General features: G+C 44.2%; 2 protein-coding genes and 1 long non-coding RNA gene across 6 annotated transcripts in view; 2 read left to right on the top strand and 1 right to left on the bottom strand.

Moving 5' to 3' along the window:
- LOC148119462 (uncharacterized) lies at positions 1–26,529 on the bottom strand. Of its 3 annotated transcripts, XR_015735378.1 has the most exons (4): positions 26,393–26,529; positions 5,812–5,919; positions 3,566–4,768; positions 1–3,000 (listed from the first exon to the last, which is right to left on the bottom strand). It is a non-coding gene; the product is annotated as an uncharacterized LOC148119462 (long non-coding RNA). The 3 variants fall into 3 exon arrangements; XR_015735376.1 differs by lacking the exon at positions 3,566–4,768; XR_015735377.1 differs by lacking the exons at positions 1–3,000; positions 3,566–4,768; positions 5,812–5,919 and adding an exon at positions 17,302–17,818.
- On the top strand, positions 19,800–20,074 carry Ctxnd2 (cortexin domain containing 2). The gene has a single exon (XM_048427945.3). It carries the CDS (start codon positions 19,852–19,854, stop codon positions 20,017–20,019), a length of 168 nt encoding a protein of 55 aa, XP_048283902.3. The 5' UTR covers positions 19,800–19,851; the 3' UTR covers positions 20,020–20,074.
- Positions 26,518–26,898, top strand: part of Setdb1 (SET domain bifurcated histone lysine methyltransferase 1) — a 33,206-nt gene continuing 32,825 nt past the window's right edge. For both annotated transcript variants that reach the window (XM_087897780.1, XM_087897781.1), the window contains exon 1: positions 26,518–26,651. The gene's annotated coding sequence lies outside the window, so the exon portion shown is untranslated. The remainder of the gene's footprint in view (positions 26,652–26,898) is intronic.

Consider the following 26,898-nt stretch of genomic DNA (forward strand, 5'->3'; position numbering starts at 1 on the left):
TTAATTAAATCACTGCTTGGCCCATTAGCTCTAGCTTTTTACTGCCTAACTCTTACATCTGAATTTAACCCATTTCTATTAATCTGTATATCACCATGAGTAGGTAGTCAACCAGCAAAGTTGCAGCATGTCTATCTCAGGCAGTGGATCCATGGCCTCTTGCTCTGACTCTGTTCTTCTTCCTCCCAGCATTCAATCCAGTCCTCCCCACCTACCTAAGTTCTGTCCTATCAACAGGCCAAGGCAGTTTCTTTATTCATTAATGATAATCACAGCACACAGAGGGGAATCCCACATCACCTCCCCTTTTCTGTTTAAATAAAAAAGGTTTTAACTTTAACATAGTAAAATTGCATATAACAAAACAGGTATCAAACAAAAATTACAGTAAGCATCTTTATATCTACTTTATCTTTTATAATAACTAAAGAAAACTATAGCTATAAATTCTTCAATTCCATCAAAGACTCCAGAAGGATATAATATTACCTAAGTAAACAGGAAGTCTATTGTAAGTAACTTCTAAAACTCTAGAATTGACAGAGACATGTCATTGCCTGGACAGTCACCCAAAGTTTTCTATACCGTTGGGGCATCCATCTTCAGCCTACAGGTCCATAGTATCTGGCAGACTTTTCCATGAAGCAGGAAATTTCAAAGACAGTTCAGTCACTTTTTTCTGTGTCCTGCAGAATGTCTTGCAGACTCTTTCACGAAGCAGGAACCCCGAAGTATCATCTCACCTTTAGGCAAGTTCAGCAGTCATTTCTCTGAAGGTCCTGCATGTCTAGTGAAGCAGTCCAGGCAAGAGCAGTTTCTTGCCCAAATGGCTAACCAACTCCGTAAGGAGCCTCTTTCAATGCCCATTATCCTTTTGTAGCTTGGTGCTGCTAGGAGCAGATGTGTCTCACTGTCATGAAAAGTCTTAAGTTCTTAAATATTTTAAGTGTCATAATTTGTAGTCTTTGAATGGTTTGAAGAATGCCTATCCATCTGAAATATATCTTTATACATCTAAAAAGTCTAACTAACATGACTACAAGCTTGACTATTATAGATGATTATATATTACCCTGTATTTCTTAATTATACATTACATTTTAAATGAACTACACAATCACAATACCTTAATCAAGAGCAGAAATATACATATAAGAAAATTGACCTTAAATTTGTATCAATAAACCAAGATTCATACCAATGCAAATCTCTATCCTATATCCCCCTTTAAATGTAAACAAATAATTATAAACAATATTTGGGAATATGGGTGTAGTTCTGTCCACACTACTTCCTGATGTTTAGGAGCACTGATAATCAGGTCTTTCATAGTGTATCCTGTATGCTAGGTTCATCTCAGTCAGCAATTGGTGAAGTATTTTCTTTGTGGGGGTGTTCACAGACACCTTTCAGGTGGTTTTGTTCCATGAAATCATATTGGTCTGGAAGGATTCCACAGGTTCTTATCTTCTGTGGAATCAAAAGAAGAACCTCTTTTCCAAATCAACATATCCTTAAGTCCAAATTTGAAAGTCATGATACCTTTATAATATACATGCTGATTTAGCTTAGCAGCTCATACAATGAAATGTCTCTCTGTACTTAGCTCCTTCACAGTCAAAAACTTCCAAGAAAACATAATAATATACATGATTCAGACTCTCTGTGAATTTTCCATCTTTATGTGGCTTATTTTTCTTTACTCCTTTAAATCTATGACTATCTGTGCTCTGTCTCTTTAAAGACTTTTTTTTACTTCTTTTTTAATTCTCTATACTCTTTTTCTTCTCTCTTCTAAGCCTATGTACATTTATCCACACTGTGCCCCATTTAGAGGTCTTTTATGTCTGAATCTGTTCTATTGTGAATCTGTAATTCTTTAGTGTCTTGAAGAGCTTTTAAAATGGTAAGCAGCTTGGTTGCGGCTGCTCTGGATGCTGGCGCCACCTCTCTCCACCTTCAAAATGGTGGATGTGCCATTTCTGCCAGCTCTGGGACCACCAGGTAGGAGCCATGCTCAGCACTTTAACTCTGAGAATGAGTGTGCAGCACATAAACCCTTTTTATCTGAGTAATAGCTAAATCTGTCATGCAGCACACTGTGTGGCCTGGAAATATCTCTGTGTATGGCGGCAGAAATCCACCATGTTCTCCTGCCTGTGCAAGCCTAGTAGTCCTGACCCCACCGCCTGCCCAGACAGGGAGCACTGAGCAGTGGCGGTGGTCTCAGCTACTTTTCTCCCAACCCCGAGTGGGCACACAAACACCCGGGCCCACAAATGCCATCGAAATGCTCTCTAGCCAGAGTTCATGCTGGCAGCACAGCCCAGAAAGCCATGTTTTAAAACTGCTTGGCTTTTTTTTCTGCAGCTCCTGCTGAGTCAGGAAATTCTTTCTTAAAGGAGCTGCAGCACGCCACCAACAAACAGCAAGAAACTGGTTTTTTGTTGTTGTTGTTGTTTGTTTGTTTGTTGTCTAGAATTCCTTTTCAAGCCCTCTTGGGTTTTTGAGTGGATTTAGTCCACCTCGTTGGGGCCAATTTGTTGTAGTGGGTGGCCGCTTGTTCATCCCAACCACCCAGAACCAAAATAATCACACAGAAACTGTATTAATTAAATCACTGCTTGGCCCATTAGCTCTAGCTTTTTACTGCCTAACTCTTACATCTGAATTTAACCCATTTCTATTAATCTGTGTATCACCATGAGGTTGTGGTAGACCAGCAAAGTTTCAGCACGTCTATCTCAGGCAGTGGATCCATGGCCTCTTGCTCTGACTCTGTTCTTCTTCCTCCCAGCATTCAGTTCAGTCCTCTCCGCCTACCTAAGTTCTGTCCTATCAACAGGCCAAGGCAGTTTCTTTATTCATTAATGATAATCACAGCACACAGAGGGGACTCCCTCATCATTGGTTCCACGCTCAGTGAGAAGTGTAGCTGGAAAGGCATCCTGTGTACTGTCATCTCGGAGATGCAAGGCATCTGTTCCTTGGGGGAGGTGTCTAGGAGAAAAAAAATATTGTTATTACCTGTCTTGTTTGTATCACCAGAGAAGAGTGTGCCAGGATGAGGAGCAGGTAGGCCCTACATTGTGGCATCTTGGAAAACTGGAAGGTGGAAAGTCCTAACTGCTAGACAGATCAAGTGTCCTGAGTAGGTGCCCATTTGAGCCCGGAGAGATGGTACCAACATGGGTGTCCCAGAAGCTTGGCAGTTGAAGGAGTGGTGAGGATTACCGTGTAAGGTTCTGTCCATCAAGGTTCGAGAGACCTAGGAGTTAGCTGTTTGAGGAATATTCTGTCCCCTGGGGAGAGCAGGGCAGGTTTAGGAGCATTAGGGTTCACTGGTGTGAAGGCAGGGAGACAGCTGCCCACGTGTGAATGGAGAAGGGATCTCAGAAGGGAGAGGTAGGGGAGGTACCCCACCAGTGGAGGAGTTTGGACTGGGAGTTTGGTAAGGAGAAAGGGCCTGCCATAAAGCAGCTCAAAGGGGGTCAGGCCCATAGGGGAACATGGGGTGGCCCTGAGGTGGGTAAGAGCACTGGGGAGAAGGGAGGGCCAAGATAACCTGAGTTCAATGGAAAGCTTGGTTAGTTGTTGTTTGATGAGTCCATCGGCCCTCTCCACCTTTCCCGAGGATTGTGGGTGGTAGGGAGTGTGGAATTTCCAGGAGATGTTGAGAGCTTCTGACACAAGCTCCATGACCCTGGAAGTGAAGGTTGGCTCATTGTCTGTTTGGATGGTTCGTGGGACACCAAACGGAGGAATTATGTAGTCCAGGGGTATCTGAACCACCACATCTGCTGTTTCCCTGGAGGCCGGAAACACTTCTATCCATCCTGTAAAAGTGTCCACAAGTGTTAGGAGATAACAGAGTTTTTTATGAGACGGTGTATGGGTGAAATCAACCTGCCAATATTCACCCGGTTGGTGTCCACAAAGCTGGTGTAGAGACTGATGTATGTGGAGAGCCCCTTGTGGGTTGTCCTGGACACACATCTGGCAGGAGGAGTGAACCTGTGAAATATGATCTCGGAGATCGGTGGGGTCAAAAAGGGGATCCAAGAAGCAGAACAAAGCTTTGGGGCCTATGTGTAAGGTCTGGTGGATGTCTGAAATGATTGACAATGCCTGGTCTTGAGGGAGGATGAGACGGTTATTTAAATAGAACCATCCATCCTTTGTTTTTGTGGTCCCCCTTTTTATAAGCTCGTCCCTCTCTTTAGGTTGGTAACAGGGCTGATAGGAGGGAGTTAAGAACAAATATGTTCTGTGGAGTCTGAGTAGCTGGAGGCCAGGCCTGGGCCACTGAGTCAGTCTTGGCATTGCCTAAGGCCACTGGGTCCTTGGACCCGACAGTGAATAATGGCTACTTCTGCAGGGAGCTGTCCACCTGTGCTCGTTCTGGCTGCAGCGGTGCGGTCACCTGTGCTCGTTCAGGCTGCAGCGGTGCGGTCACCTGTGCTCGTCCAGCCTGCAGCGGTGCAGTTACCTGTGCTCGTCCAGCCTGCAGCGGTGCAGTCACCTGTGCTCGTTCAGGCTGCAGCGGTGCGGTCACCTGTGCTCGTCCAGCCTGCAGCGGTGCAGTTACCTGTGCTCGTCCAGCCTGCAGCGGTGCAGTCACCTGTGCTCGTTCAGGCTGCAGCAGTGCAGTCACCTGTGCTTGTCCAGCCTGCAGCGGTGCAGTCACCTGTGCTCGTTCAGGCTGCAGCCCTGTGGTCACCTCTTGATTCAGATGCCACTCTGAGCTGGCAGGCAGATCGTGAGGAAGCTGACCGGCAGGAAGAGGTCGGCATTTCAGCTATCTTCAGTTCTTACTTTGAAAAGAGTCTTTTTTTTTCTTCCTCTGTTTCTATTAGGAAGAGGCTTTTTTCTTTCCTTTATTTTTAGTTTATGGGACCTTTAATTTCTAGGCTTGTTTAAAATCTTTCCCTTTTTTACTGGGAACATCCTTTTTCCTTGATTAAGCATTTCTCCATTTTCCACAGAGAAATTTCCTTTTACTTCCTTTCCATCCCTTTCCTCTATTGGGAAGATTTTCTTTTTTATTTCCTTTCTTTCCCTTTTCTCTACTGAGAAGTTCCTTTTTCCTTTTTTGTTCTTTGTCTTGGGGCCTTGTAGCCCTTCTCAGGTCTAAATCTGTTTCATCAGATGGAGGAGGAGAAGAGTCATTGCCATGGGCTTGCCTCTCCCCACTTGTACTTTCCTCTGAAACAGCATTCTTGTCTTCTGAGAAGGAGCGTTCTCTGCTGACGACAGTTTCTGGCCAGAATGTGCTCTTTTCACTTCCCTGTTTCGGATCAAGCTTTAAGAGACACCTCACTCTGCAACAGCTCCAGACATTTTAAATTAAATTATATAAAGGCTAGATTTTTAGTGGTATGGACTCTCCTTTCTGATGAGCTCTCCTCAAAGCTCTCAACACTTGCTTCTGGGGCTGGAGAGATGGCTCAGCAGTTAAGAACACTAGCTGCTCTTCAGAGGTTTTGAGTTCAGTTCCCAGCAGCCACATGGTGACTCACAACCATCTGTAATAAGACCTGGTGTCCCCAGCAGAACACTGTATACATAATAAGTAAATAAAATCTTTAAAACGGAAAACTCTTGCTTCCTTCCACACCGTCAGTTTTAATTGAACATAAGGAGCTGCCTGAAACCAACGGCAATGTTGTTTAATTAACATCAAACGCTCTGTAGCTGCTTCTCCTTCCCTTTCACTCTGTTTCCTTTTAACAGCATTTTAATAACTGCACGTACTGCTGTCCCTGAGGTGGGAAGTGTCCCGTGACCCTGCCAATCCTGGAGTCCTCTTACCCCGAGAGCATGCTTCCTCCAGTCCTTCAAAGTGTCCAGAACAACTGTACATCTTCACGCCTCACATTAGGGCCCAAATGTTGTCGATAGGTGGGGGTTCACACGGGTCTGTGGAAGAAGACACAGGGCATCTTAAGAATGATTTTAGCCTTTCCAGCTTCGGCAGGGGAGCCTCTCTCCGACAGAGACACCGTCCCTTAGCCAAGAGCCTCTTTATTGTTCTCCACTTTACACCTTTAGAAGTTGATGTCCATCTCCCTAAAACATCCTACCTAAGCTTCCAAAGGGACAACGCCAAACGCGAATTGTTGATTAAGGAATATCACAGTGCGCTGGACTTTTCCCCACCAAGTTTCACATAGGCTTTGTACCCTTGGGAAGCTCTCAGACACAATTCACATATGACAAACAGAAGGTGCTGAAGACAAAGTCCGACTAAGGCTCCATGCCAACGTCCAGGAGCCTGCAGCTGTGTGGGAGTTCTCCCTACAGTCAGTGGGCCGGCGGCAACAATGCCTACTGCTGCCATTGTCCTAACCGGACTCTGTGCTCACCCTGGCCCTTTGCTCATATCTGACTTGTCTGGACTTTCACTTGGTTATAAGACTAACAATCCCTCTGAAACCTGCTCTATTTCTTTCCAACAAATGTCTTTCTGTTAATTACAGGACCCCGTTTCCATTGCTCAAAATTAGGAATCCTGGCTCATACAGAAACGTTCCTTTGTCCTGGGGAGTGGAGGAGAGAAAGATGGCTTGAAGGGGAATTATGAGATAAAGCTTTTCCGAACCTGCAAACTCACTGTTTTGTGGGGAGCAGACGGAGACAGTATCTCTTTAGCCCCAGGCTGGTCTGAAATTCACTATGTAACCCAGACTGGCTTCAAACTTGCCTTGATCTTCCTGCCTTGGTCCCTGAGTACAAAGACTGCACACCTGTATAGACCCATTCTTGATACCATAAGAGAAACCAATCTGGGAGTTCAAAGTCACACTGAAGGAAAACGGGGTGAGAGGAGCCGTGGAGGCCATTGGCATACAAAGGTGTAGCACTGGCGACACCCCAGCTCTCTGAGTTCTAAAGTGCACCTCACTCTGAACTTTCTGTCATTTGGAGTCAGGCTCACACACAACCCAAGCTGGCCTTGAACTCCCAAAGACGATGATGAGTTTCTGATCTTCCTGACTCTATTCCCCAAGTACTGGTATTACAGGTCTACACCACCATGCCCGGTTTATGCAGTGTAGGAACTGAACCCAGGGCTCCGCGTATGCTAGACAAACACTCTTTTTACTGAGTTCCATCCCCAGCTACCAACGGTTTTTACAGGCACACTTTAGCAAGACATAGCTCTCCATTCACTTACTAAGCAGATATTTATTACACATCCTAAACTAAGAAATAGATATGTGGGCTGGAGAGATGCCTCAGCCACTGAGAGCACTGGTTACTCCCACAGACAAACTGGATTCTGTTACCCCTACCTACATGGTAAGTCACAAGTATCTGGAAGTCCAATTCCAGGAGATCTGATGCCCTCTTCTGACTTTCAAGGGCACCAGGAACATATGCGGTACACAAATATACATGCAGACAAAACACAGATATGAGTAAAATAAATCTTTACATAAAGAAAGAAATATGATCTCTCTTTTTATATAGTGTTATTATATGACCAGATAATAGGGGCACTAAGTATAATAAACTCTAGTGGCCATTACAAGACCACCTCCCTGGGAAATTAATATGTAAGCTAAGGCCTGAAAGTAGAGAGGGAAGAAAACAATTCAAAGAAACTCTTAGTGGGAAAGAGAGGCAATAAGGGGATTCTGAAAAACACACAGAACTCAGGAAGTCAGTCAAGTACTTAAGAACAAAGGGGATAAGGGAGAGAACGTAGTAAGAAACTCAGCTTGGTAGAACACTCCTTAGCACCAGTGCTTGGGTAGCAGAGGCAGGAGGATCTCTGAGACTTTAGGGCCAGCTTTGTCTACATACATGTCCTGAGTTCCAGGACAGTCAAGGCTACTTAGTGAGATATTATCTCAAAACAGACAGACAAGAAGAAGAGAGGGAAAGAAGTTTTGATATAGCCAGGTGTGTAGCAAATGCCTTAAATCCCAGCACCTGGGAGGCAGAAGTAAGTGCTTTATGAGTTCGAGACCAGCCTGGTCTACAGAGTGAGTTCCAGGACAGCCAGGGCTACACAGAAAGGGTTTCTGGGGTGGGGGAGATTACTTCATGGTTTGGAGGGGAATCATCAGAGTGTATTTACAGAAATTTGATTTACAAATTTACAGAAAATTGGCGTTTGATCTCCTGGAGCACTGGGGTAGCAACTGGCTTGCCGAGATAATTAAAGAAGCATTTTGGAAGTAGGCCCACAGGGAAATGAATGGATATAAGGAACGCATACTTGGCGGCACACACTAAGCTTGGGATGACATAGACAGGGCAGCATCTTCCTGAGCAAGGATGAAAGAAATTAGGGAGGTAGTACTTCACCCTTTTGGGAAAACTGAGAGCATTTTTTTCTACAATCTGGAGTGAGAAAAGGGTGCCCCCTGGTCTTACTCTATACAATATTGTGCTTGAAGTCTTAACTAAAGCAAAAAGACAATAAATGGGGAAAAGATGGAGCAAGTATAGGTAGGAAAGGAAGAAATCAGATCATCTATATTTGCAGGTGACAAGACCCTTCCCCGGAAAGATCCGGAGGACACCCTTAGATCTGATGAATACTTTCAGCAAAGTGGCGTAGTACAAAGTCAATCTACAGCTGATGGTGGTGGCGGTAGCACACGCCTTTAATCCCAGCACTCGGAGGGCAGAGGCAGGTGGATCTCTGTGAATTCGAGGCCAGGTCTACAGAGTGAGTTCCAGAAGAGCCAAGGCTGTTACACCGAGAAACCCTGTCTCAAAAAAAACAATAAACCAAAAGAAAAAAATCAACATACAAAAATGAGTAGTTTTTCAACATACTAATAAACTTGTAGAGGAAAAAAATCCCACTCACAATCGCTTCAAAAGATCGTTACTGAGGAATAAACCTGAATGAGGTGAAAGACTGCTGCAAGGAAAACTTGGAGACACTGAAGAAGACACTAGAAAACAAATTGGCCGAATTAATATCACAAAACTGTATAATTACTAAAACAAAAGCTATCTACAGAGCCATCATAATCACCACCAAAATTCAATGGCATCCCACACAGAACTAGACAAAGGATTTGCTATGGAAGCCAGATCCCAGCACTTGAGAGGATGAGGGTTTTAGGTCATCCTTCCCTTCACAGTGAGTTCTACATCATCTTCCTCTATGTGAGATGTTGTTTAAAACAAACAAGATCCTTTGGAAAGAGAAAACAATCATAACATTTCACTTTAAAAAAGGCAAAAGATTGCCATAATAAAACCCATTACTTTGAATGATAATCTCAAAACTGATGAAAAGTGGATATTAGGAGTGAGGTATCACGATTTAGATCACACAGGAGGCATATAACCTCGCTCAGAAGGACCGCCTTAGGATGCTGTGTCTGTGCGGCTGGTCTGTGTACACTGAGGTGAGGCAGGTATCTACCTAGTCATCTCCACGGTCTGGCCATGAGGAGGAGCTCCAGGCCAGCTTTCTTTCACTGTCTGAGGCTCAATCACCTTTAGTGACCCAGGATGCAATGTAGTCCTCTTGATATTGTTCAAAGCTCAATTTAGCACCTCACAGTCCCAATTAGGTTGGTGGGGGGGGGGTTGTTTGTTTGTTTGTTTTTGTTTTTTGGTTATAATGTTTGGGTTTTCCTTTTATTTTTATTCTTTTAACTTTTCTTTCAAAATAGGATTTCTCTGTGTAACAGTCCTGGCTGTCCTGGAACTCACTCTGTAGGCTGGTCTCGAACTCACAGAGATCTGCCTGCCTCTGCTGAGGTAAAGGCATGTACCACCACCGCCCGGCTCACATGTTACTTCCACCAATCCATCAGCATGGCATGTCTTTCCATTTTCTAATGTCTTTTTCTACCTCTTTCTTCAGTTTTAAAGTCCGTTGCAAAGGTTCTTCACTGTTTTGGTTAGGGTTATTCCTAGTTGTTTCTTTTTCTCTGAGGCTGTCGTGAATGGGACGGTGTTCATGACCATCTCTTTATGTGAAAGGATCGGCGTTAGTAAGGCAGATGTTTGCCATGCTTGGGCTGGCTAGAGTCCCTTTAGGGTGTTTGTTGGTGGTGTATATTTAAAAAAAAAAGCTACTGATTTGTACAAGTTATTTCTATACCCTGCCACATTGCTGAAGTTTTTTCTCAGTTTTAGGAGTTCTATGGTAAAAAATTTGGGATTTCTAATGCATAGAACCACATCATCTGTTACTAGGGATAGTTTTACTTTTTCTTTCTCTATTTGTATCTGTTTAATTTCATTCTCTTCCTTATTGCTCCAGCTAGTATTTTAAACACAATATTGCCTTGTTCCAGACTTCAGTGGGGTTGCTTCATGCTTTTCAACATTTAGGAAGATGCTGGCTGTGAGTTCCTCTCATATGTAGCTTTTATTGTGTTGAATTATGTTCCCTTCTAGACCTATAATTTCTAGGACTTTATCATGAAGTTGGATTTTGTGAAAGGCCTTTTCTGTTTTTCTATTGAGATGATCAAGTGATTTTTTTAACCTTTAAGTCCATTTAGATGGTTTATTGCATTTATTGATTTGTATATGTTGAATCATCCCAGCATTTCAGTGATAAAGCTGACTTGGTCATGGTATATGATCTTTTTTACTTATATCTGTATTCTAGCTACACTAGTGGTTCTTCAAATGATTAAATATAGAATTACCACTATATGACCAAATAATTCTGCTTATAGGTACTTACTCAAGATAAATAAAATCTTCATGTTCATGACTGGAAAGATGGCTCAGCAGATAAAGAAACTAGCCACAAAACCTGACATCCCAAGTTTGATCCTTCATACGGTAGGTAGAGGGAGAAAACCAACTCAAGTTGTCCTCTGACCTCCACATGCACTTGTAAACACACACACACACACACACACACACACACACACATTCTTTTTTTCAAAGAATAAATAATATTGTTTTTAAAAGTTCAAGTTGATAATCATAAATACAGGACATAGAAGGTTTAAAATGGCCAATGTAGTTTGGCAGCAAATAGCTGTGGTTGGCATATAGGGATGTTCTAAAGGATGTCAGTTACTTAGGTTATTTGTTGGGGGTTTCGGAAGGACCACTGCAGTTCATCAAGCTACTTGTGGCTAGTCCTGAAGCCAGTCTGGAAAGAAACAAGAGATTCAAATCACCCCAATCTGTAACATCTTAGCTTATTTACAGTAGGTGTGGATTCTTCTGATATTACTCAGTATCTCTGAAGGAAATCATACTCACATCATCACTGGCATCGGTTTACAAAAGCCATGTGGACAGAGATATATTGCCATACTGCTTTTGAGCCTTAATTGTCATCCCTGTCTCAGACTGCCCCATCCTAAGCCATCATAGCTGCACATACTGGAATGACACAGGAGGATAACTTAACACTATCAGAACTAGAGACTATAACCAACCAGTGGGAACAGACTGCGTCCAGGAGACCCATCATCACTGAAGCCTCCCACAGTCTTCCCAGGCATAGCTTTTGAAACGGGCAGCCAATTGCTGCCCACCATGTATCATGCTGGCCACCATTGTCCTATTTCAACACACTCACCTTCTAAATAAATGCACAAATAAATGGCAAATCAAAAGGGCGTGGTGGTACCCTCTTGCACTTGGAGTCAGACATGCAATGGTTGCTCCACAAGGCCTCCATGGAATACTATCACTTTGGAGGCTGAGACAGTAAGATTAAGAGTTCAAGACCAGCTGCCACTATCCAGTGAGTTCCAGGGCAGTCTAGTCTACATGACAAGTTCCAGAACAGCCAGGATTAGATAGAGAGGCCCTCTTTCAAAACACAAAATAAACAAAAATATGGCAGGAAGCAGATTAGTGGTCATTTAGGGTTAGGGTCATCTAAGGTCATCTAAGGGCTGGAGAGATCGTTCAGCAGTTAATCCCTAATCTTCCTAATCTTCCAAAGGTCCTGAGTTTAATTCCCAGCAACCACATGGTGTCTCATAACCACCCGGTGCCCTCTTGAGAAAGAGACCTGGTCAGTTGTCCTCATCAACTTAGACCATGAAACCCAATATGGAAGAGTTCAACAGAACCCCATATACGGGCTGCCCACGCATGCTTCAGCATTGCCAGGGCATAAATATAATATGTTATTTATATCATCTAATATGATAGTAATATGAAGGTTGATTTTGATGATGTTTGAATAATTCTCTACACTAAAATTTACTGTTTTACACTTTAAAGGGGTGAATTGTAGCCAATAGTGACGGCACTCGTGGCAATGAGGTAGGAGGATCATAAGTTCAAGACCTGTTTGAGCTACTTAACAAGACCCTGTCTCAGAAATGATGGGTGTGGGCTGGCGAAGCGGCTCAACAGCTAAGAGCACCTGTTGTTCTTGCAGAAGACCCACGTTCAGTTCCCAGCACCCCCTTGGTGACTCTTGGCCATCTGTAATCATCCAGTTCCGAAAGATCTGAAGCCTCCTCTGACCTCTAAGGGTTCCTGTATGTATGTGGTGCACAGACATCCACTCAGGCACACATACACACATAAAAGTCAATTTAAAACAAAGGCGTGTGGATGGAGCTAGAAAACATTATTTTGGGTGAGGTAACCCAGACACAGAAAGACAATTATTACATGTACTCACTCATAGGTGGTTTTTATTTTTTTATTTATTTATTTTATTTATTTATTTGTTTATTATGTATACAGTATTCTGTCAGCAGGCCAGAAGAGGGCACCAGGCCTCATTACAGATGGTTGAGAGCCACCATGTGGTTGCTGGGAATTGAACTCAGGACCTTTGGAAGAACAGGCAATGCTCTTAACCGCTGAGCCATCTCTCCAGCCCTCATAGGTGGTTTTTAAACATAAAGCAAAGAAAGACAGCCTACAAATCACAATCCCAGAGAATTTAGACAACAATGAGGACACTAAGAGAGACTTACATAGATCTAATCTACATGGGAAGTAGAAAGTAGAAAAAGACAAGATCTCCTGAGTAAATTGGGAGCATGGGGACCTTGGGGGGAGAGTTGAAGGCAGGGAGGGGAGCAGAGAAAAATGTAGAGCTCAATAAATATCAATAAAAAAAGAAGAAAAAAGCAGGTTGAGTAAGTCGTGGAGAGCACCGCTATACGGAAGTATAAGATGAAAGAAGCCCTTTCCTTCCTCAACTGCTTTTGGTCCTGGTGTTGATCACAGCAGGAAGGAAAGTAGGACAAAACTATTACTCAAAAAAGATGTCACTGCGGCACTGTGACTCTGCAAACTGTGAACCACTGTCAGCGTCATTTCAGGGGTGGAAAACGGTTTGGTCACTCAAGTCCCTGCTTCACAAGCTTGAGGACCTGAGGTTGACCCTCAGCACCCCCGTAAAAAATGCCACGTGTGGTAGCGTCATATTTAATCCCAGAGCTGGGGAGGAAACCGGAGGATCCGTGGGTGTTGGCCAGCCACCCGAGTCTTCACTGGTGAGCTCCATGGCAATGAGACTTTATGTCTCAAAGGAGATAGACAATGTTTCTGCTAACACTCAAGGCTGTCCTCCGCCCTCCTCACGTGAGCACACACAGATTGTAAATTAAATCATTTTGATATCACTCACAAAATACTACAATTACATCTATATCAGTATACGATGTTTTATCTATATTGGCCAAAATTATAATGAAAAATGTCTTTCTGTTTAAGATTTATTTTTATCTTTTGTGTATGAGAGCTTTGCCTGCACCTGTGTATGTACATCACATGTGTGCCTTGTACTCTGAGGGCGTAAGAGGTGCTTGCATTCCCTGGAACTGGACTTCAGGCTGTGAGCAGCTATCCTGTAGGTGCCAAGAACTGAACTCAGGTTCTTTGTAAGAGCAGCCAGATTTCTTAACTGCTGACCCATTTGCTGTTTTGGCGCCGGGGGTAGCACTCCAGGACCTTGCACAAGTGAGACCGTCAACCTGCCACTGAGCTACAGAGAATACATTCCTTTGTCAAGGCTGTGGGGCAACAGGTACAATAGTATCTAGTACAGGAATTGTGCCTAATGATATTTTTTTCAGTGTTGGAAACAGAACCCTAGGTCTTGAACTTGCTTGGCAACCATCCTATTTAGCACTAAACCACATCTGCAACCTTTCCAAGATACATTATTAAGGGAAAAAGGCAAAATGCAAGAGTACCTGAGATTGATAAGAAAAACAAAACAAAGCAAAATAAAGTCAGTCTGGTGGTGGTGGTGCTCGCCTTTAATTCCAGCACTAGGGAGGCAGAGGAGTGTAGGCCTCTGAGTTCGAGGTCAGCCTGCTCTACAGAGTGAGGTCCAGGACAACCAAGGCTACACAGAGAAAACCTGTCTCAAGCCCTCTCCCCCCCCCCCAAAAAAAGAAAGAAAACGAAAACAAGAAACAACAACAACAACAACAAAAAAAAAAACGCCCAGAAGCTGTAATCCCAGCATTCAGGAGGCTGAGGTGAGGCAAACGGAGTGTGAAGAGTTCAAGGCCTATTTGGTCTACACAGCAAGTTCCAGGTCAGAGCTATTTTTTGTTTGTTTGTTTGGTTGGTTGGTTGGTTCGGTTTTTTGAAACAGTGTTTCACTGTGTAGCCCTGGCTGTCCAGGAACTTGTTCTGTAGACCAGGCTGGCTTTGAACTCACAGCTTCACCTGCCTCTGTGAACCCTGCCAGTGCTGGGATTAAAGGTGTGTGTCACCACCCCTTTGTTTTTAAATGTTTAAAAGATGTGCTTTATGTGTGTAAGTGTTTGCTAACATTGGTGTCTATGAACCACCTGAGTGCCTGGTGCCCATGGCCAAACTCAGGCTTCAGATGCCCTAGACCTGGAGTTACAGTGGGTTCTGGGACTGGAACCAGAGTCCTCCGCAGGAACTAGTGCACTCAACCACTGAGCCATCTCTCTAGGCTCCTACCTTAGCTTTGTGAGATAGTGTCTCTCACTGAACCTAGAGGTAACCAGTTCAGTTGGACTGGCTGGCAAGGGCGACCCCACGATCTACATGTCTCCTTCCTCCAGCTCTGTGATTGCAGATACCAGCTTCTGGCTTTCATGTGAGTGGTGGGCATCTGAACGCAGTTCCTCATTACTTGCACAAGAAGCACTTTAACCCACTGATCCATGCCCCGAGGACCGGTCAATCCTCCTTAATCAAGGTTCAGTGAAGTGTACATTTATCTTGTGTCAACATACAAATCTGGCTAGAGGGCTCTGAAGCTGGAAGCCACTGGTGTAGTCAGTGCCAGCAGGGATTGTACGAACACTGGTGAGATATGCAAAGAGGAAAAAGTATGACTGATTCTGCAACCCTTCGGTTTAGCAACATCACTTAAAGGTCGTCAAAAGGAACAAGCACACTGAGGGGTGCTTAGAGGACACTGCACCCAGCAATCAGCCATTCCGGGGCAGGGTGAGAGAGGTGTTGCTGTCTGAGCCAAAGTCTTGCTATGAGGCCTACATAGCAGAAATTCTGTATCCCCCGGGCTCAGTCTCCACCAGCTGAGATTAGAGGCATGTGACATTGCACTCTGTTTAGGCAGTGTTATTTTAAAAGGTTCCTAATGACAATGAAGTATAAAGATTAATATTACTCAAAAAACCCACAAATATCCCTCACTCAACCAACCAGATTTAAACAGAATACAACCAGGTAGTAGCCACATTGAGTTCATTAAGTGAGAAACACTTCCCTTCTCCTGATTTCTTTCTGTATCTTCTCTCTGAGGCCTCAAGAGGGAGCAGAGCTATGAAAATCTGAATCATCTATAAAACCAGAAACTAAAAGCATCTAGGATGTTTCTTTTCTTTTCTTTTCTTTTCTTTTCTTTCTTTTTCTTTCCTTTTTTTTTTTTATTCAAGATAAGGTTTCTCTGTAGCTTTGGTGTCTGTCCTGGAACTAGCTCTTGTAGACCAGGCTGGCCTTGAATTCACAGAGATCCACCTGCCTCTGCCTCCCAAGTGCTGGGATTAAAGGCATGCAGTTTGGGCTGTTTCTTTAAATAATTTCATAGATACATAATTGACACACACTCTGAGCGTTCAAACTGTACAGTTCAATCATTGCTAGTACATTTTACATCACCTCTAAAAGAAACCCTGTATCTTCAACTCCAGCCTTAGCAGTAATTATTCTACTTTCTCTTTCTGTAGATTTCACTATTCTAAACTTTTTATTGGCTTTTGTTGTTATTGTTTTTAACATACGAAGAAATAGGGGTTGGAGAGATGGCTCAGCGGTTAAGAGCACTGGCTGTTCTTCCAGAGGTCCTGAGTTCAATTCCTAGAAACCATATAATGGCTCACACCCATCTGTAATGAAATCTGGTGCCCTCTTCTGTCATGCACATATACATACAGGCAGAACACTGTACACATAATAAATAAATCTTTTCCAAAAAACAAAAACAAAAAACAAAGCAAGCTGGGCAGTGGTGGCGCACACCTTTAATCCCAGCACTCGGGAAGCAGAGGCAGGTGGATCTTTGTGAGTTCGAGGCCAGCCTGGTCTACAAGAGCTAGTTTCAGGACAGGCTCCAAAGCTACAGAGAAACCCTGTCTTGGAAAACCAAAAAAAAAAAAAACTGGAATTATACATTATTCTGGTAAGCATATAAAGAATGTGACCGGAATCATACATTATTCTGGTAAGCATATAAAGAATGTGACTGGAATCATACATTATTCTGGTTTGGCTTTGGTTCGGCAATTCTTTCACTGCTTATAATGCATTAATTATCCATCTAAGCTGCAGCTATGCAGGTGGATGACTCTGAACTCCTGATCCTGTCTCCACCTCTGAAGTTCTGAGACTACGGGCATGTACTAACCTCTACATAATGAGCTACCAGCTCAAGAAACTGTTTTGATAGACCATGTGTTTTCTCTTTAAAATTTAGTTAATTTGATAATTTTATAGATTCACATACTGCATTTTGATCATTTCTACTGTTACCTTCTCTTGCGCCTCTTCCCTGCCACCTGAACCTCTTCATCTAGTCTCCCTTCTACATTCATGTCTTGTGTATATATATGTTAATGACAAGCTCATATGAGACCCATTGAATTTAATTAGGGCTGTTTATGCATTAGTGGGCAATAATTTACCAGGACATTGACAACTTACTAGCAAGAAATGTCTCCCCTCACCTAGCAACCACTAACTACCGGTAGCTTCTCAGGGAGGGGTGGGCCTCATGAGCCTTTTCCCTATCCATGATGGTGTTGACAGATGCAATTTCATCTGGTGTAACTCCTGTGTTGCTCTCTATGGTACAGTTGGCACTACTGTACCGTTTGCGAGCTGGGCAAGGGCCTGGAGATTGAAAGAACACACAAGAGACTTGGGTCATTCAAAAGGAGATAAGCCAATGCCCTTTATTCAAGCTTAGGAAAAACCTTATATACCTAGCTGCTGCACAGTGGAATTCCCCCCCAGGCAGGTGGGAAATTACCACGCCCAAAATGGTGTAAACAACGTCCTATAGCTAATCACCAGGGTGTCAGAGGGAACACAGGAACAAACAGGATGTTTAGCTGGAAAATGGAACAAGATGTCTGGCCAGAAACTGTCTTCAAGATGAACCCTGACAATCTGGGTCCTAGGTATGTGATTACTGTCAATCTGGAGCCACAAGTTCAGTAGTCATACCATGTTCCAAAGACAGGCTTCCTCCCTGACCTCTGGCTCACACATCCTCAGAAGCTCATCTTCCACAGCGTTCTTGTAATCATGGAGGGGGATACAGGGGTCACTTTCAGGGCTGATTACTAAACAGTCTCAGCACTTGAATCCGTCATGAATCTGCAGTAACCACAAACCACTGCAAACGAGCCTTCTTCTTCCAACGCTGAGAGGCACCAACCTGCGAGCATGAACGTGCTTAAGTAGTTTGGTGGGCACAACATGTCTATTTAACAGAACAACGGCAGTAATTTCCATGCTAGGACCTATGATGGCTTTAGTTACAGGGTTCTGACCAGGTTTGCAGCACCAAGAATAAATTCCTTCCTGTGGAACATGCTTCAAGTTTAATCAGAGAGCAATCAGTGATGTCCATAACAGTCTATCAGTAGTGAATGCACTGTGCCTGGCGCTTTGGTTGTGCTATACATAGGATCTCATAAATGGGTAAAACTTAAAACTTTTCTAAATGTGTGTAAATGTTTTGCTTGCAAGTATGTATGTATACCACACATATGTATGTATGTGTGCTTAGATTTTCCAGAGGTCAGAAGAAGACAGTGTCGGATTCCCCAGAGCCAAACTTATAGATGGTTGTCACTTGCCATGCGGGTGCTGGGAACCAAACTCAGTTTCTTTTCAAGAGCAATAATACTCTTTACCTCTGAGCCAATTTTTGATAACTCTTCCAACCCCCATCAGTCTACATAGCATCTTTCAACACCATGAAAGACAGTCAGCAAGGAAGAGTCTTCCATTTCAGCTCCAGAGAGACCACTCTATATCCTATAAGCTAAGGCATCGCCAGTGATGGGTTTTCACCATCTAGGTCTGGTGGGTAATCAAATTTAGCCCTGATAAGCTAAGTTTTAATAATTGATCTCTAGATGTACATGATTTTTCAAGAACTAAGAACGGCAGTATAGTAAGCAGTGATTAGAACAAAGACAATATTTTGTTAATTAATACCCTTTGAGTTAAGATGACATAATTGTAATGATCTGTTCTGCCTCTCTTTAAGAGACAAGCCACGCCCACTCCGTCCCCTGTCCACTGAGGCAGGCTGATCTTCAGCTTCCAGCCTGAGATCCTTCCCTTTTCCATCTCCTTCTTGAAGAGGCAGCTTCTGCCTCTCCCCACTTCTCACCTTCCCCCTCTGTCTCTCCCTTCTCTCTCTCTCTCCCTTCTCTCTCCCTCTCCCTCTGTCTGTCTGCTCTTCTCACCTTCTCCCTTCCCCATCCATAACCCACTGAATAAATATCCAACCTCACTTTGCAGGCGTGCCTATCCATGTCTCTGTCTCTTGCCCTCCGCGGCGTGTCTCCCTGCCCTGGACCAGCCATTGCTAGGGGACCTGCAGCCATCCCTGCCTAGGACTGGCTGCTCTCAGGGCCCACTTCCTGACACCACATGGGGACCTGCAGCATTTCTGCTGCCTGCCACCTCTGAGGATCTGCAACATTTTTCATAATCCACTTTAATAATCAGGCCTGGGGAGATGGTTCAGTGGCTAAGAACACGTGTTACTCATCCAGGGGAACTAAGTTGGGTTTCCAGCACCTTGGTTGAATGACTGTGAGCTTCACAGAGGATATGATTTACTCTTTTGGTTTCCATGGACACCAAACGCACATGGCATGTAAGTAAAAATAGAAATAAGTCAGGCAGCTGGGTAGTGCATGGTAGTGGTGGTGCATGCCTTTAATCCAGCACTCAGTAGGCACAGGCAAGAGGATCTCCATGAGTTCACAGCCAGCCAGGATTACACAATGAGATCCTGTTGTGAAAAAAGAAAAATTCCACAAATTATCAACAATAGGTATCCTAGGAGTTAGAAGAAAACTTAGAGAGGGATACAGAATTGGAATGTTGAGGACTCTTTATTCTTGTTGTTGTTGAGATGATGTAGTTCCAGCTGACCCAGAACTTGCTGTGTAGACCAGGTTGGCCTTGAACTCATGGAGATCCACCTGACTCTGCCTCTTGAGTGTTGGAATCGAAGGTGTGTACCACCCCACCCGATTCTTAAATCTTGATCATATTTTTCAGCCCTTGGTCCCTTTAGTTTCCACACTGCTACTGAGAAATAGCAGGCACACACATGCACAAACCAAAGAACTTGTTTATGCTCTTATTTTCCAGAAATATGGCAAGTCTGAAGCTATCCCTGAGGAGGCAGCTGTTTCTGGGGACCAGTAAGAGGGGTGTGTCCTCATGGAAGACTCCAGTCTGTCCAGCGCTATCGATGTGGACAAAGGCTTTGCCATTGCCTTTGTCGTCCTTTTGATACTCTTTCTAATGGTGATGGTTTATCGGTGTGTAAAGCTGGTGAAGAATCCCTATGAGGCCAGCTCCACAACCACAGATCCATCTCTGAGCTGAAGTACCATAAAATCTGGTAGACTCCTCTCACAAGAGATCTGTAATCATTTGGGTTTGTTTGGGTTTAGGCTGGCCTCGAACCCCTGACTCTCCTGTCTCTATCTCCTAAGTATTGAGACTACAGAGAATGCTCCGTCACAAGATTTGAGACGTTTTATTTGATGTGGTATATGACCCAGACTTCTCTTCTCTTACTTCCACATTTTCAACCTTCCTATCTGATGTCCAATGATAAGCTCCTAAGAGTCAAGAATCTCACCCGAGAGAAAACACAGGCCCTTTCTTGTTGCTCCTTTTCAGAGAATTTGAATTTATTGGCTAGGTTAAGGTCATGAGTTTCAATTGTCCCATACCTAATGTCTCTGCGATAGGACAGTAGATGTTAATTTAGTGATATAACGTATCATAATGCTATGCTTGAGGCCCTTCTGAAACTAGATGCTGACCTGGAGGTGATCAAATTGATTTGTCCCTTATAAGGTAAGCAGAAATGGTTAGCATCTGACAAGACCTCTTCAGGGTGTCAAATCTGTTTGCTTCTCCAGAGGGCAGCACTCTGGGGTCCAGGTGGTCTAATTTGCCTGGAGCAAGTCTCTCCACTCTCTGTCAGTCAAAGCTCCCTCATCTATAAAGTAGCATGAGTGGGCTGAGTGGAGCGACCCACGGTTTCAAACCTTAGTCCCTACATACTAGGAACATGATCTGACTTGGGAAAAGTCCATGAAGAATAAAGACTTGTAAAGCAGATGAAGTGGTTCACACCAACCATACCAGCCCTGGAAAGCCAGAGGGAGGAGATTGTCCTGAACTCTTAGCTTAGGTCAAACTCACAGAGATGCGCCTGCCTGTGCCTCCTGAGTGCTGTGAGATTAAAGGTGTGCGCCACCACACCAGACTACCCAGAGACCTTTTCCAGAAAGAAAACTGGGGCTGAAGAGATGGCTCAGAGGTTAAGAGCATTGGCTACTCTTCAGAGGTCATAAGTTCAATTCCCAGAAACCACATAGTAGCTCACAACCATCTGTAATGATATCTGGTGCCCTCTTCTGGTCTGCAGGCAGACACTGAGACGCTACCAGCGTTCCTTCCTCTTTCAAGAAAAATTCAAAGCATTGTAACTATAGATTTTTTTCTTTCCTTGATGTTTCCTAAGCAATGTAGTACAGACTAGACACATAGACTCGGTATTGTATCAGCTACTACAGTGATTCAGAGATAATCTGGGGTCTATAAGAAGGCTAGACTGGAGAGATGACTTAGTGGCTTAAAGTGCTTGCTGCTTTTCCCAAATTAGCACCTGTGATGTTATATCCACAACTTCAGCTTCAGAGACTCAGATGCCCTTGCTGGCCTCCTCAGCCATGCCCCTCCACACACACACACACACACACACACACACACACACACACACACAAATACACTACTCATGGCCTCCTTAGCCATGCCCCTCCACACACAAACACACACACGGCATACACTCACAAAGACATATACATAGAAAAATACTTTGTTTTGTTTTTTTTTTTCAAGACAGGGTTTTTCTGCATAGTGCTGGAACTCTTTACACCAGGCTGGCCTGAAAACTCAAAGAGATGCGACTGCCTCTGCCTCCTAATGCTGGGATTTGGTGCTGGTGAAATGTTTGTATTCTGTCAACCATGTTTTTAAAAAACGCTGATTGGCCAGACAGGAAGTATAGGTGGGACAATCAGACAGGAAGTAGAGGAGGGACAATGAGAACAGGAGTATTCTGGGAAGCAGGAAGCTTCCTAGGCAGTGAAGCCCAGGTCACAGAAGAAGCAGGATGTGACCTGCCCTGCTGAAAAAGGTACTGAGCCATGTGGCTAACAAAGATAAGGATAATGGGTTAATATACATTATAAGAGCTAATATGAAGCCTGAGCTAATGGGCCAATCAGTTTATCATTAATATAGACTCTGCGTGATTTTTCTTTGGGACTTGCCAGCTGTGGGAACTGAGCAGGACAGAAACCCCAACAAGCCCGGCTTTCATGTTACAGGGATTAAAGGTGTGTACCACCACCTAGCATGAAAACACTTTTTTTGTTTGTTTGTTTTTAGAGACAAAGTTTCTCTGTGCAGCTTTGGAATAGAAATACTTTTTAATCTTAAAAAATGACTATAAGGGGCTGGAGAGATGGCTCAGAGGTTAAGAGCATTACCTGTTCTTCCAAAGGTCCTGAGTTCAATTCCCGGCAACCACATGGTGGCTCACAACCATCTGTAATGAAGTCTGGTGCCCTCTTCTGGTCGCCAGGCATACACACAGACAGAATATTGTATACATAATAAATAAAATAAATATAAAAAAATGGCTATAAGAAGAGGATCGAAGCTGGGTGTGGGAAGTGGAAACAGGACGATCTGAACTGTATTCACACACAAAAAAAGCACTGGAGTGGGCGCCTGTAATTCCAGCACTGAAGAGAGAGAGAGGAAGAGCCCTTGGGCTAAAGCAAGTCAAACAAATGAGTTCCATGGTGAGGGAGAAATCTTGTCAGAAAAAAAGTAAGGTAGGAAGCAGCAGAGGCAGAGAGATGATGCTGCCCTCTGACCTCAACATATGTAAAAAAGGTGTACTGTCACACACACATGGACATATACACAAACACACAATTAAAAAATAAAGTGCATAGGAAATTATATACAGATATGTGAAAACACCATGCTATTTTACACGAGAGATGAGGACATTTTAATTTTATTATAGATGGAAACCTTAGAAAACATTGCCCTTAGACACTAAGAGTAACCACTGTCCCCTTAGACACTCGGAGAAACCACTGTCCCCTTAGACACTCGGAGAAACCACTGTCCTCTTAGACACTCGGAGTAATCACTGTCCCCTTAGACACTTGGAGTAATCACTGTCCCCTTAGACACTAAGAGTTACCTCTGTCCCCTTAGACACTCAGAGTAACCACTGTCCCCTTAGACACTCAGAGAAACCACTGTCCCCTTAGACACTCGGAGTAATCACTGTCCCCTTAGACACTCGGAGTAATCACTGTCCCCTTAGACACTCGGAGTAAGTACTGTCCCCTTAGACACTCAGAGTAACCACTGTCCCCTTAGACACTCAGAGTAAGTACTGTCCCCTTAGACACTAAGAGTAACCTCTGTCCCCTTAGACACTCAGAGTAACCACTGTCCCCTTAGACACTAGGAGTAAGTACTGTCCCCTTAGACACTCAGAGTAACCACTGTCCCCTTAGACAACCTCAGGTCAAGGTTGGCTTGTCTTCCTACAGATTTCTTAGCACACAGGATCTTCTGGAGACTGTCAGGCCCTGCGTTAAACAGTAAAAGGCAAATACGACCTTCAGTGACCATGAAGGACCCTGAGGAGTAGCTCTAGGTGCCAACCAAGTAAGTTCTCTGTTGTTTTTTTTTAATCAATAACTTAAGTAAAATTTTATCATTCTCAAAGATCTCTGATGCAGTTTGACAGCTGAGAGTTTTTGTCAGTTTAAAAGGACAACCTCACCAAACAAATTTCAGTAAAATACAAATACAAGACCTGCAAGTTATAAAGGTGTGAGGACAAATACAAGTTATCAAACTTCTCTCTCATGCTGCCTTCCATAGTCTTAAAAATACTTTTCATTGTGCAAAAATATCTGTCACAGTCATTCTGACATAAAAATGCTACTGTTTATACAAAGTATATGTCTAAAACTTCTATTTTCACAAACCCAAAGACTTCTTGTAAGTTCCAGGGAACTGAATTGAAGGATCCACCTTAAACAGGTCAGATACATCCCCCTCAATTCCCTGGTTTAATTTTTTCCCCTTAATTTAACTTTGTCCTTTGTTCTACCAATACCTTAAACAGACTCCAGACATTTCCATACCACAAACATTGGACAGGAGCAAAGAGACCAGCTACACCAGGATGTGACTAGCACCCTGCTTTTTCAGGTTCCCCCCAAAGGCGACACCCACAAATAAGCAGGAAGAGGTCTTGAGAATCTGACCCCCCCCCGAATTCCTTTAACCTATGGTGCCTAACCTCCCGCCTTTTTATTATAAAAAAGAAATGGGAATGTAATGATCTGTTCTATCTCTTTAAGAGACAAGCCACGCCCACTCCCTCCAAGCCACGCCCACTCCCCCTGTCCACTGAGGCAGGCTGACCTTCAGCTTCCAGCCTGAGGTCCATCTCTTTTCCATCTCCCTCTCGAAGAGACAGCTTCTGCCTCTCCCCACTTCTCCCCATTCCCCTTTAGTCTCTTCCTCCCTCTCCCTCTCCCAGTCTCTCTCTCTTTCTCTCTCTCTCTGTGCCCCTCTCTGCTCTTCTCTTTCCCCTTCCCCTCCATAACCCACTGAATAAATATGCAATCTTACTCTGCATGGTGTGCCTATCCATGTCTTTGCCTCTTGCCCGCCACATCACACCGCGTCTCCCTGCCCTGGACCAGTCACTGCTCGGAGACCTGCAGCTGTCTCTGCCTGGGACTGGCTGCTCTCAGGGCCTGCTGCTAGCCGCCACATGGCCCACTGCCACAGCTTGGGGATCCTGCAGCATTTTTTAATTTTTCCATTACAACTGGGAGGTTGCAAACGTAACCACCAGGGAGAGAGGAAAGAGATCACGTGTTTCTCTGGGAGCTCACTTAAATACCCTGTGCCAGTGGTCCTGGCATGCTGGGATTTGGAGGGTGGTCATTTTCGGGCCTCCCAGTTCCCCCCTAGGGCCACTCGAGAGAGCGCAGGAATCCCATTAAACCTGGATATTTCTTAATTTGGCTTGTGATTTGTCTTGACTGGGATTTTTGAGTCGGTATCACCAGGCATCACCCAAGAACCCAGACCATCCAAAGAAAATTCCTAGCATTCCAACCGTTGTAGATGGAATCACCTGGACACCCCTAGACAAATGTCAGCATAGGGCTGGAGAGATGGCTCAGTGGTTAAGAGCATTGCCTGCTCTTCCAAAGGTCCTGAGTTCAATTCCCAGCAACCACATGGTGGCTCACAACCACCTGTAATGAGGTCTGGTGCCCTCTTCTGGCCTGCAGACATACACACAGACAGAATATTGTATACATAATAAATAAATAAATATTTAGGGGTCCTGAACCTTAGAAATACCTCACCCCCACCTTTACTACTATAAAAACTCAACTCTGAGTTCGGGGCTCTCCAATTATTTAAATAGGTTAGACATGCAGAGAGACGGAGTTTGCAAACTTGTATAAAAAATAAAGGCTCGGGGCTGGAGAGATGGCTCAGAGGTTAAGAGCATTGCCTGCTCTTCCAAAGGTCCTGAGTTCAATTCCCAGCAACCACATGGTGGCTCACAACCATCTGTAATGGGGTCTGGTGCCCTCTTCTGGCCTTCAGGCACACACACAGACAGAATATTGTATACATAATAAATAAACAAATAAATAAATAAATATTTAAAAAAATAAATAAATAAAGGCTCTTTGTTTTCACATACGGGATTCGGTCTCCTTGTTGGTTTTGGGGGGACTTCACGGATCTGGGCATAACACAGGCAGGGTTATGTGAGGGCAGTGGAACCATTTACTTAAATTTGGCAATTTATCTTTAGGGTTGTTCTTAGCAATTCCTGAGGATGAAAAGGGGAGGGGCTTCTTGGCCAGATCTGTACTGGAAGTGCTTGCGTTCAAAGTTGAGTAGAAAAATATCTAGAGATATCTCATCCAAACCCTGAGTGAGGAAGAGCTAAAGCCTGAATAAAATCAGAGGAAAAAAATAAAATAAATCAAAGGAAACCTTTTTTTGTTTTGTTTTTCTAGATAGGGTTTCTCTGTGTAGCTTTGGAAACTGTCTGGCACTTGCTCTGTAGACCAGGCTAGCCTTGCACTCACAGAGATTCTCCTGCCTCTGCTTCCCAAGTGCTAGGATTAAAGGCCTGTGCCACCACCCAACCAAAGGAAATGCCGATTCAAGACCTTCAGGGTCTTAAAGACGACATACAAAACAGGCATTAAACAATGAGGCTATGGTGAGAGAAGAAAATGAAACAGGACATAGGGAGCATGAGAAACATGCTTGCGGAAAAAAACACCTATCACACAAAATTTAAACACAAAATGAGAAGATATGAGTCCTTTTGTGTATCACACAGACACACATTAAAGACCTGTGACAGACCAAAGACCATACAACCTCAGTGGTGGAATTGTGATCTTTTCCTGTTTCTTTGTATTTTTCATATTTTCTGAAGTGAACATGCATTAATTTTGTTATAAATGACAGTTTTATAACTAAAAAATATCTTCAAAACAAAGTATTTTTGGCCGCTAGTTGGGAAGGAGCTTCAGTAAACATTCTTGACAAAGCCCGCTTGGCCCAACCAGTTCCTGCTCTGGAGACTTACTGCTGGACTCAGGCATAATCTTATTTCGGCAGCTCCGATCCCGCGACGCTAGGCTGTGCAATTTGACCGCTTCGGCCCACCGTAGCCGGAAGTGCGCTCGACATTGCTTCCGGGCTTTCCTTTAGTTTTCCAAAACCTTGTCTCCCTCACGCTGCCTCCCCCACCTCCGCTGTTGCTCGCAGCGGTTTTTTGTGTTTGTCGGCGAGGCCGAGCCCTGGCGTCGAAATCTGGGGTCCGTGTGGAGAGGCGCAGCCCTGTGGTGAGGAGCGGCGTTCTTGGGGAGGACGGACTGAGGGAGGCTGAGGCGGACCCGGGCTGCTTTTCTCGTGGGAGCCCGCGGCTGTGTGAGGAGACTCGGCGGAGGGCGGAGAAGGCCGGGGGCGGGGCCGAGCGGGCTTCGGGTGTGAGGCCGGGGCGGCGGGCGCTGCACCGGGGCGCCGCTGCTGTTGCACTGGTGCCGCCGCCGCTGCTACCGCTGCGATCCCGCAGCCTAGCCCCGTGCGCGC

This window comes from Myodes glareolus, chromosome 17, assembly GCF_982192425.1.
Source record: "Myodes glareolus chromosome 17, mMyoGla1.1, whole genome shotgun sequence".
Lineage (NCBI taxonomy): Eukaryota > Metazoa > Chordata > Mammalia > Rodentia > Cricetidae > Myodes > Myodes glareolus.